We start from the raw sequence: 12,523 nt of genomic DNA, 5'->3' as shown, positions 1-12,523 counted from the left end.
GACACTTCGTCCCATTTTTTACTTGTTTTATTTACTAGTTAACGAAGCTATGGGTCAAGGAACCTTGAACATTTGAGGAGAGGTTGTCCTTCCGCATTTGATGTTACAGTAATAGTGTACAGTAAACAGTAATTTTTATCTCTGGTTTTCGCTCTCAATTTCGTGAATTATTATTGTTATTTCGACACTCATATTTAGTTATGATAGCATTTTTAATACTTTGTTTTGTTGGGAGATCAAGTTATATCTGGTTAATTTAAGGATTGATGCTCCTTTCTCCTTTAAATGATGTTGAACGGTTGCTGATGTTGTCCTTCTAAAATGTATCGACTGAAAATTTTATACACACACACATATACTGTATATATACTGTATATATATATATATATATATATATATATATATATATATATATATATATATATATATATATATATATATATATATATATATATGTATGTGTGTGTGTGTGTGTGTGTGTGTGTGTGTGTGTGTGCATTTGTGTACGTATAAAGTTAAATAAAATGAAAAACACCATAGCAGTTTATTTTCAGAATTTGCTTGAAACTTTTGCAGGTGAATATTTATTCTCCACTTCATTAGTGCTATCAAATCTTTATTCATTTTTATCAGAGTCAAGTGTAATACATTATACCTCTTTATTTCTTATATCTGTTCAGTCATGATATAGAGGTATCTTCTTATTTTCACCCCATTTGCCTATAATATTTTTACTTTTATTTATTCAATTTTACTTTTGTTTACTTTTTTTACTGCAATAAAGTTTTACTAGGATTCATTTGAATCAAGAACTTTTTATTACTTTAATTACTTTTTAGCCGCATATTCATGATCAAAAAACTGTTATTACGAAATTGCAATAATAGCATCGTAATTTAGGAAGCATTTATGCTGAGCTATTATTTCATAATGAAGCAAAATGACAAGAAGAGCGTAGAATATCGCATAAGAAATAAGAAAAATCAAGGGGGCCTAGTAAGTGCTGCCATCTACAGGTAACATATCGATCATTGCGAAAACGTAACATTATCTGAGCCTTTATTACTTGTCATTTCGGTTTACCTAAATTATTATTATTATTATTATTATTATTATTATTATTATTATTATTATTATTATTATTATTATTATTATTATTCAAGATAAGATCTAGCGGATGAAGATTGCCATAGCCCATCTAGTCACTGCAGTACCGAGAGAATAACTGAAAAATAATCGTTGCCTCAATAAAAGTATTGTTATCAGGAACTACTGTGAAGATTCTGAACTGTCAGATGATAAGAATTTGCCCCAGGAATGACACTGTAAGACCTCTTACAGTAGAAAGGAAAAGTTGGCCTAAGGATAAGCATGCAACCAGCTGCATCCTACGGACCTCCTTAGTTCACATGCTAGAGTGTTGACATTACATACAAATAGATATTTCTTTTTATTTTCAGAATCTCTGTGAATGAAAAGTTGACCTAAATCATATCGAGGATAAAGTACAATGCCATCCACATTCTATGGATTTCCGTAGGTCATGCTAGTCTTGACCTTATATGCAAATAGATTTTTTTTTTTTGTATTTTCAGAATATCTGTGAATGAAAAGTTGACCTAACTCATATCGAGGATGAAGTACAGTGCCATCTACATCCTATGGACCTCCGTAGGTCATGCTAGAGTGTTGGCCTTATATGCAAATAGATATGTCTTTTTATTTTTTCAGAATATCTAGGAATGAAAGTTGACCTAACTCATATCGAGGATAAAGGACAATGCCATCTACATCCTATGGACCTCCTTAGGTCATGCTAGAGTGTTGACCTTATATGCAAATAGATATGTTTTTTTTTATTTTCAGAATATCTATGAATGAAAGTTGACCTAACTCATATCGAGGATGAAGTACAATGCCATCCACATCCTATGGACCTCCGTAGGTCATGCTAGAGTGTTGACCTTATATGCAAATAGATATTTTTTTTATTTTAAGAGTATTTATGACTGAAAGTTGACCTAACTCATATCGAGGATAAAGTACAATGCCATCTACATCCTATGGACCTCCGTAGGTCATGCTAGTGTTTTGACCTTATATGCAAATAGATATGTTTTTTTTTTTATTTTCAGAATATCTATGAATGAAAGTTGACCTAACTCATATCGAGGATGAAGTACAATGCCATCTACATCCTATGGACCTCCTTAGGTCATGCTAGAGTGTTGACGTTATATGCAAATAGATATGTTTTTTATTTTAAGAGTATCTATATGAAAGTTGACCTAACTCGTATCAAGGATAAAGTACAATGCCATCTACAACCTATGGATCTCCTTAGGTCATGCTAAAAGTTGACCTTATATTCAGAGATATGCTTTTCATAGAATATCTACAGTATAAATGAATGTCAACACCGAGCGTCACCGATCACGGCTTGCATACACAACTTAGTCGCCTTACAGATCTCTAATAGTTGTCGACCCATTGAAGGCATTTCAAGTTTCGAAACTCGAGGTAAGGTCACGACAATTTCACCGTTATAATAACTGAACATTTAAACGTCATACGAGTTCATTTCTTTATCTACATTTTATTTATAGCTAAAGGGGGTCCCAGTAATCGTTTCGAGAACCAGATCATGACGCGTATTACTCATAATGTTTTATTACGATGAGAAATAACGGGAGCAAGTTTGCGAAACGGAATTGACATATCCTCGACTTTAAACGAAAAAGTTGTTCGTCTGCTCTCCTTCCTAAGCATGTCATTTAGCTGCGTTTTACCTTCTTTCCTTTTATTATTTTCCCCATTATTATCGATAAAAGGAAGAAAAAGAAGAAGAAACTGAGAAGAAACCTGGGTATATAAAGTGTGTGGAGGAGCCGATAGTCACTAGTTTCCTGCTATCTTCAACATGAACGCCAAGGTACGGAAGATAATTCGGTTTGGTGTTTGATATTTTTCTAAAATTTGGTACATTTGTTTCTAGTTCTCTATAAATACATGAAGAGCCAAGCTTCACAAATTATATTTATTTAGAGGTACTGTTGATTACACGATTATTTTGTATAAAAGTTGAATGATTATTCCGTGGGTTTTGAAGAATCTATTTTTTTTCTTCATTGAATTTAGTCTATGACATAAACTAAATTTAAGACAAACTATTTCATTCCCATCCAAAACTGCTTACTATTTTAAACACCCTTTATACAGTTCAGTTGAAAAATAGCATCATTTCTTTGCCAACTGATGCATATCTAGTTTCATTTCGTAATATGCCTCTTATTTCCTCTTCAATCAAAGTCACTGAAAGTACTGATTACGGCGACGTTTATTGTCAAGTATATTCCTTGCCAATTTAAAAATAAATTACGTTGGCACTACTCAGATACGGAGACAAAATTATTGAACGTTATATAATATTGAAAACACATGCATATAAATATATATATATATATATATATATATATATATATATATATATATATATTATATATATGTATTATATATATATATATATATATATATATATATATATATATATATATATATATACATACTCAATTTACCAGAAACTTATATTTGATTCTTACCTTCCTGTGGATTCCAATATTCCAGGTCTTCTTGCGAAACTCTTAAACGTATCTATTGCAATTTCATTCCCTCACGTGCACAAACGTTTTTACACTCACATATTTATATATATCCTAAAGTTCCCAAAAACTGATGTTTAATTCCTGCCTTTTCTGTGTTCCAGGTCGTCTTCCTTCTGGGCTTGGCAGCCGTAGTTGCCTCGGACAAGCGCCCCCGCCTTCCATCCACTTCTTACGGGGTTCCCCAGGTAAGCCGCTGCGCCCCACTTTATTTTGCCTAACGATGTCGAACTGAAGGGAAAAGGCCGTCATCGTTTTTGGTGCTCGAATTGCTTGTTTGGGGTCTAGAGTTGACAGTTGCGGCTGTTGCGGTTTTAAATGATAATGATAATATTATTTTTTATAGATGTATCATTGTTATTTATAAAAATCTCATAATCACATAAGCTACTAAAATGTAAAAGAATCCCCTGTGATGTAAGCGTGAATATATATTTGTAAGCATTTATATCTTTACGCATAGATATATTTCAAAAATATATTTTTTAATTTTCGTTTACACTTACATCAGTAGGGATTTTTTCAACATTATTATTATTATTATTATTATTATTATTATTATTATTATTATTATTATTATTATTATTATTATTATTATAGGGAATGATAAAGCAATCTGCCAATGATCTCTCAGATCAAGTCGATGACACTTATGACTCTTTTTCTCAAAAATTCCCACCAGGTCCGTCGGCCATCTTTCGACTCCTTCGAGAATCGCTTCGACTCTTTCGAACGCTCTTCATTTGAACGCCCATCTTTCGTCCGCTCTTTCGACTCCTTTGAACGCTCCTCCTTCGAGCGCCCATCCTTCGCCCGCTCTTTCGACCGCTCATTTGAACGCTCCTCCTTCGAGCGCCCTTCCTTCGCCCGCTCTTTCGACCGCTCCTTTGAACGCTCCTCCTTCGAGCGTCCTTCCTTCGCCCGCTCTTTCGACCGCTCCTTTGAACGCCCCTCCTTCAAGCGTCCTTCCTTCTCCCGCTCTTTCGACCGCAACTCTGACGAGTCCTTCGAACCCGCCAGGTACAACTTCCAGTTCGGTGTCCACGACGACTCCACCGGCGCCAGCTTCGAGCACCAGGAGTCCCGTGACGTGGACAAGACCCAGGGATCCTACATCGTCCAGCTCCCCGACAGTCGCCTTCAGACCGTCAAGTACTTCGTCAACGGAGGCTCAGGCTACGTCGCTGATGTCACCTACGACGGAGAAGCCAGGTACCCCGACTCCTCCTCCTCATTCGAGTCCAGGGAGTTCTCAGGCCGAAGACCCTCTTTCTCAGCCCCCAGAGCCCATCGCCCAAGAGCCCAGAGGCCAAGACCTACTTTCACCTCCTTTGATTCGAGGGAATCCCGTGAATTTTTCTCTGCCCCCAGTACATCCTATGGTGTCCCTCTGTAATGGAGACATGAGCTTGCAAGCAACTGACCTCCCATGGATATGACACGGATTTCTCAAGCTACTTCTTCTCCCTGTCTTTTACATCCTTTCTTATTTCTTTATAACCTCCATTGACTTTTCCTTATAAGGACTGATATCTGTTCTTCTCATAATTGTTGGTAATGTATTTATTAAAAATTATTTATTAAAGCACTGAATTTCAAAAATGTCTTGTCAGTTATCTTCCTTCTTATGTTTGTTACAAGGAGGAAAGTAAATCACTGGGACTTTAACTTAATTAAAAAAAGCAGAAACAATCTATGATAAATCAGTTTGTTAGATAGGCTCCCTTTTACATCAATTCGTTAACAAATGACTGTAAATAATGTTGCTTTCGCGTCTGAAGAAAAACTGTAAATTCCTTGGTGGCACATCGTCTGGGTTTATTTAATATTCTTAAGCCACATTTTCACGAGATCAGTGAAACAATTTAAACCGGATCCAAGAAGTCTCGTATTCGAAAGTAGCTTTCTGGAGCTCAACATAACATTATTTACCATATTTTGTACTCAAGAGAAATTTGCTGATACCTCTGTGGATTCATTTTACTAAAATGTCAGTCAGTCTAGCGAGAAGCAGGACCAACCAAAACTAGAATGAGAAAAAGAGCTTCTTTATGGGATTTCAGTAACCGAGCCTACAACCAGATCAAAACAAGCTTACCAGAAGGAGACACCGAAATACCTCAAAGCTTTATGGAGGAGACACTTAGGTGAAAGTCAAAGGCAGAAGTCACAAAAATGAGAGAAAACTCTGGAGAAGGAAATATTTTGAAGGAACAGCTCAAAGGATTAAAAGCAACGCAAAGTCAAGAGTTTGTACATGCCTTAATTATTATTGGAACATGTTTTGGGTGGAGAATAATTTGTTCCATCACATTAATACAAGATAACACGTTTGTTTCGTTACATACCACATCGGTATGTAACCAGTTAACTGAAATTATATTGCTTTTGTAATCAGTTAACAATGACTCGTGAAAAGACGTAAAGTAAATGAAAAAAAGGAACGAAATCTGTAAGATTGTAAAAAATAACGATTACAAAAATTATAGTGGAAGGTAGAAATCTTATACAAATAGCTATAATTGAGAGGCAAATACATGGTGATAAAATCTAGGGATATGTTTATTGATGTTGAAGTGAGCACATTTCTTTAAAAAATAAAGCACTCACACACACACACTCGAATACAGATTGTAGAGTGAGCTCTGGAAAAGAAAGCACCATTTGAGAGGTCAAAAAAGCTTAATGAAGAGTATAGGATTGGTTCCACTGAAGAAAGATTAATATCTCAACCTCAATACAGTTGTACAAATGGGGATCATAAGAGCAGATTATTACATTGTCCCTAATAGATTTGTCATAACTTCCAATGGGAAAACCCTTAATATTAAAACCACTTCTGGGAATGACAGGTATCTGTGTTGCCACTAATAGATTTTGTCAAAATTTCGATTGAAATAGCTATAACATAAACAGCACTTCTAACAGTACATATAAACACATGCGTGTGTAAATTCCCAATATCCATATTACTCACACACACACATATATATGTATATATATATTTATATATATATGGATGGATATATATATATATATATATATATATATATATATATATATATATATATATATATAGATAGATAGATAGTAAATAGATACACAAATAGAGAGCAGAAAAAATACATGCCACCAACAATTCAGAAAATAACAATGTGTATTCACAAAAGCATAAGGTTAAGATTCCATCTCCAGTGTATTACTACTTACCCAGTGAGATATCGAACCGTATATAGAGATTTCAATAAAATAAAAACCAGCAAAATTCATTACACTAAACCTGACAAAACAAAATAAAAATCATGCGCATTTATAAATGTGTTTAATTACAGAGAGATGCATAAAGTTTATGTGCACACATTACACATATGTATAACATATACAAATATGTACATAAACATATGTACATATGCAAAAGTGTACATGTACATACATCAAGCAACACGATTGTTTCTTGAAAGCGCGGGGCAAAAGGCAGACACATAATTCTGTTGGGATTTTCGTTATATGTAATCCGTTGCTTCAAGGAAACTATTTCAACAAATCGTTCACTTCCATCTGTTCGACATAGTTACACGTGAATATAAGTGTGCACGAGGAAAGGCGCACATTACGCCTGCATAAACATGTAAATTTAAACATGTACGTGAAACACACCTCTTTATCTCGCCTAATCTCTCCGATCACGTTTTGCTAGCTCGCTCTGAAAACACTTTCTCGAGAGAAATCTCTTAATACCGGGAGTCCTGTTTGCAGGATTTCCTAACGCCAGGAGATAATGAAAGGCGAAACTATAATTAAATTCCTCTCTGTTGTCCTTGACTTACAACAAGTTGCTCGTTAGGTCTCGCTAAGACTGTACTCCTACCCCAAAGTGATCCTGTTTTTCTGAAGGATTGACCACTGTGCCTCGCCCCACCCTCGAAAAAGAAAAAAAGGAAGAAGAAGAAGAAGAAGAAAATTTCAGGCAAAAACTCGAGGCTGACGTCATCAAAGATGGCATATATATACTGGAGGTTCATCTTCAAGTAAGTATCAGTTCCCCTTCTGTCTTCAACATGAACGCTAAGGTATCCTAAAAGCGTTGTTGATAACAAAAAAACTGTCTAGATTCATGGCGCAGGATAGTTGACGTTGAATATATTGATATAGTTTAGTTTTTGTTTTAGGAAAATTGTAGCTGTCTAGAAATATACTCAAGAATTTTGAAACGCTCTAAAGTCACTCTGATGATTATCGAGATTAGCATAAGACGATTAATTATCCACAAAAATGTTTAGTTTACATACTTTCGCTTTTTCGTCTGCCCATAATAGTAGATAACGTCTTTTTTTTTTATACACCACTGTGGACGAGTTAAGTCTCACCTAGTTTTAAGAGGATGATGCTGGATTGTTCCGGCAAACTTTAAAATGCTTTCGCATACTTAACGTAATCTGAATGTGCATTGAAGACGTCAGTTAATCGTTCACTTTCAAATAATGTAGGTGATATCATGTACAGAATTAAAAATCCTATACAACAGCCGACAAAAACTTTGGTAGGACAATTTTGAGATGATTTATATATAGAATCAAATGTAGAGGATCTACGAATGGTTCATTTCTCTCTTTCAGATCCTCTTCTCTTGTGCTTGGTGGCCGTAGTCGCTGCTGACAAGCGTCCAGCACGACCATCCACATCCTATGGAGTTCCTCTGGTAGCTTCTGCCCCCAGACCATCACGGCCATCCACATCCCACGGAGCGCCTCAGGTAATTACACTGAGAGACCTGATTGCTTTCCCACTCATGAGATGAACGATTTATACCAAATCCTTTGACGAGGAATTCTTAAGCATTTTAAAGTTTCTTATACACAAATCTACACTCTTCTAAACCAGGTACAGCGCCCTTCCTTCGGCTCCTTCGAAAGCTTTGAACGCTCCTCCTTTGAGCGTCCTTCTTTTGAACGCTCCTTCGAACGCTCCTTCGAACGCTCCTTCGAACGCGACTCAGATGAATCCTTCGAAACTCCCAGGTACAACTTCCAGTTCGGTGTCCACGACGACTCCACCAGGGCCAGCTTCGAGCACCAGGAGGCCCGTGACGACGACGAGACCCAGGGATCCTACGTCGTCCAGCTTCCCGACGGTCGTCGCCAGACCGTCAAGTACTTCGTCAACGGAGGCTCAGGCTACGTCGCTGATGTCACCTACGAGGGAGAAGCCAGGTACCCAGACTCCTCCTCCTCATTCGAGTCAGCCTCATTCGAGTCCAGGGAGTTCTCAGCCCCCAGAGCCCAGCGCCCAAGGCCCTCTTTCTCATCCTTTGAGTCCCACGAATCCCGCGAATTCGTGGCTGTACCCAGCAGGGCTTATGGCGCTCCTCAGTAAGGCGGACGATGTTTGCACGAAACCGACCTCATATCGAGACGACACAGACTTTACAGTTAACTTACTTCTGCTTTCTGCTCCCCTTTCCACTCTTTGTTAAAATTCTTTTCCTCTCTTCTCTCTTGATAATGAACAGATATCAGTCCTGCCCATAGTTGTTGTTCCTATGTATGCTGGAAAATGTGTACTTTGCTATTTATTGCTATTTATTAAAGAAGCGAATTTCATATATGGCTATTTAATACTTACCCTTCTGTTCGATGCCGCCATAAGAGATTGCAATGACTTTTCATTTTAGGAAGTCTCAGGAAATTTTAATTGTGGTGTTAACAAGAGATATGAGGAATCAGTGTTGAAAATAACTTGCAATGCAGTATCAATGAATTTTTGGTAAATGGAAGAAGCAAAATAATCATCTAAAATATTCCCGTAGCCCGTTTATCATTCATTATTTTTCAAAACTAAATTTCTTTTGCATATTTCATTCATATGGAAGAAATAAGACGAATATCAATTTAGAAAATATGTCTAGCAAATCTATCTCGATGAGATCTGATGGGAAACAGATCTGACAGAAGAATGTAAAAGTTAATTTACGCAACTGCAAGATGATGCAAGTCATAAATTTCTTGAAGAAATTTGCCTTTTTATGCTACCTTCTAAACTCAGATGTCGTTTATCATGATTTATTTTTCTGAATTATTAAATATTATATAACTGACAAAAGCTTAAAGGCTTTGAATGAACAATACTGTTCTGCCTTGCCTTCCCAAAAGTAACATTCAGATTGTCTATATCTGCTATGGATTAAATATTAAGGATGGCTGTTTATAGTTGTTCAAAGAACATATGTCTGTGAAATGAAAGTTCTGTAAAATAGCTACTGAAGAGGATTTTAATTCGTAGAAAATGATCAGGGCTTTATTTTTTTGTATAAAGATAGAATAGTATTAATATCCATGCAGTACGGGTGTAGACTGTTAAGGGCACCAGCCAACTCTTGAACATTTAGATATTGCTACTTAATGGTTACGGGACCCTCCTTGGTTTGACTTGGTAAGACTGATTTTATATTCTTCTCCAAGTAGGGCTTTATTGAAAAACCTTCTGTTACACTAGTAAAGCATTCAAATTTCATCCTCGGTACCCATTCCTGACATCACCAGGTGCATAACACCTGTGTTATTGGCCATATGGTCCTCTTGTGATGAAACCGATGAGAATGATGATGAGAACTGATACACTTTCCCGCCCAGTGACATCACTGAAAAGTTTGGAGAAACACCTCCAAGGTTTTTGACTTCGGCGAGGCAGAGAAGGTGGTCTTTTCAGTTGTAGTATTGGTTCTTTCTTTTCCATACATTTCATCTACTGTAGCTTCTGCTTTCTCTCAACCTTTACCTCTCTCAGTTGTTCAGTGATGCTTCCCATGACATTTTCCAGATCTCTCGCCACAATATTAATCTTTCATTTTCAGTGGTATCAGTTTTTGCCACTGTAACCGCAACACACCCGTGATTAGAATGAAGGGTCTTTGATTCCCCATTGATGAAGCAATCGCCCCAACAATTCTTCTTCTTCCAGCTTTTATAATCATTCTATGTTTCTGCAATCATTCATTACGTTATACTGACACCAATTCTTTCTTCTGACGCGTTCTTGCCATGGTTCTTTGGTACTGTTTTCTGTTTTTTTTTTTTCGAGAATAATTATTTTTTGTTCCTCAGTTTCCAAGTCAAATTCGCTCTCCTTCACATGCTAGGTGCTCTGGATGAGAAATTAAAGATACACTAAAATAAAGGCATTGAAAATTGAATCCATTATCTTCCTATATAATAAACGGGAAAAAAATCCTATTTGAAAAAGGATGCAGCTATAATACTTACAGTTAATCCATTTGCTGCAGAGGAATTTTATCAGAGGACATACAGTTGCAGAGTGGCAGATTCATGATCTGGCACATCAGAAGCACAGAGAAAAAGCTTTACTTTTTTCACTTAAGGAATAATCTCGAGATCCTTCATGATGAAAGAGAGAGAAAAAAAATGAGGGATAGAAGTTGACATAGCCTTTTGGAAAATGTCAGTTTTAGTGAAGAAGGAAAATCAACTTATACTTTTCAACGTGCATTAAACATTTAATTTTTCGATGTTTCCACTTCTTTTGCTGGATACCTGAGAAGCAGAAACAGTCCAATGATAAGTTGTAAAGGGATTAAATTCTAATACGTGCAATGACATTTCCGTAACCGTGGTATTAATAAAAAAAAAAAAAAAAATGCGCTTCAACATACGTTTACGAGTATCCTACCAGAAGCTCTATAACTAAACCGCCCAAAAGGTAATTAGAAGGAAGTTTTGAATATACTAAAAAAAGATAATAGAGTATTTAAAGGTATATAAAAAGGGACTGAAATGTTAGAAGACATGCGAGGGTAAAAATACTTTGTAAAGCAAATCGAAAGAAATGACGTAAGGCAAGGAATGACTGCATAATAATGTTAGATGCACTGTTCTGACCTTTGGGAACATTTTGCAACACAAAGAGGCTTTCTTTGTTACTTCACACGCCAGTATGGGTAGAACAGAACATCCCAGCTGGTATTTACTCAAATATTATTTGAAGAATTCTTGAGCGTGTGGTCGAGAAATTAGCAAGAAGAAAGAAACAAAGTCGATTGAGTTTAGAGAACACTAGAAAATGAAAGAATTATAATGGAAGTTGGAAAAGGAATTTACAGTTAGCATTAAAAAGGGCAGATTTAAGTCTAGCAATATATTCAGACATAAATTAAGTTCCCCTACTTTCGGTTGAAATAAATACTCGAGTAAAGGTTGTCATGACAAATCTGGAAGTGCTCCAGGGAAAAGTCACCAGACTTAGGCTTCTTGGAGAAAAACTTTATGGACAATGTTAATATTAAATTTTGGATTTGAACAGGGTTGTTCAAATTCCTTACTGAAAGGTTATCTTGATAATTATACCTCAGTTAGAGATTACAGCACAAAGTTATTCGTGTGAATTACAAATATACATACACATACCTATTTCATGTAAGAACTGTACTTAAATGGTTGTTTATGTTTTATGCAAAATTTTCTAAGTATTACTGAAATGCATTACCAAAGATACCATTATGAAGATACAACACCTCCATATTATTTACAAGCAATCAGGTAAGGATACTGGAAAATTTAAAATTACTTTGAATACAAATTCTATGATGCCTTCAGATCAAACGTTAACAACAAAATAAATGTAAATATGCATTTGGAAATGCTAGAATTGATTTCATGTCGATTCATAGAGGGATGGATTTAGTTTGTGCACCCACTACAACTGAATAGAGATATGGGTAAATATATTCAGTACATACATACTCAGAAAATATCTAATTTTGAAATCCCAAGACATAAGACCTACAGTAAAACTTAAAATATTTCTAGCATTTTAATTTAGACTTTCTCATGTGCATAGAAATTAATAAAACA

At 35.9% G+C, this 12,523-nt stretch overlaps 3 protein-coding genes across 3 annotated transcripts in view; all 3 read left to right on the top strand.

The window, feature by feature from the left end:
* Nucleotides 1-2,920: 2,920 nt before the first annotated feature.
* On the top strand, nucleotides 2,921-5,055 carry LOC136831140 (pro-resilin-like). Its single transcript, XM_067091093.1, has 3 exons — nucleotides 2,921-2,932; nucleotides 3,764-3,857; nucleotides 4,646-5,055. Exons 1-3 carry the CDS (start codon nucleotides 2,921-2,923, stop codon nucleotides 5,053-5,055), a joined length of 516 nt encoding a protein of 171 aa, XP_066947194.1.
* A 2,662-nt stretch (nucleotides 5,056-7,717) lies between these two features.
* LOC136831560 (pro-resilin-like) overlaps nucleotides 7,718-12,523 on the top strand; it is a 367,651-nt gene continuing 362,845 nt past the window's right edge. Inside the window, exon 1 of the mRNA XM_067092149.1 lies at nucleotides 7,718-7,729. Within this exon, the coding sequence (XP_066948250.1) occupies nucleotides 7,718-7,729 (12 nt within the window). The remainder of the gene's footprint in view (nucleotides 7,730-12,523) is intronic.
* On the top strand, nucleotides 8,254-9,253 carry LOC136831658 (pro-resilin-like). Its single transcript, XM_067092287.1, has 2 exons — nucleotides 8,254-8,412; nucleotides 8,541-9,253. Exons 1-2 carry the CDS (start codon nucleotides 8,254-8,256, stop codon nucleotides 9,030-9,032), a joined length of 651 nt encoding a protein of 216 aa, XP_066948388.1. The 3' UTR covers nucleotides 9,033-9,253.

Source organism: Macrobrachium rosenbergii, chromosome 48, assembly GCF_040412425.1.
Source record: "Macrobrachium rosenbergii isolate ZJJX-2024 chromosome 48, ASM4041242v1, whole genome shotgun sequence".
NCBI lineage: Eukaryota > Metazoa > Arthropoda > Malacostraca > Decapoda > Palaemonidae > Macrobrachium > Macrobrachium rosenbergii.
Note: the sequence above shows the minus strand (reverse complement) of the source record. Positions and strands in the feature narration are given on the sequence as shown.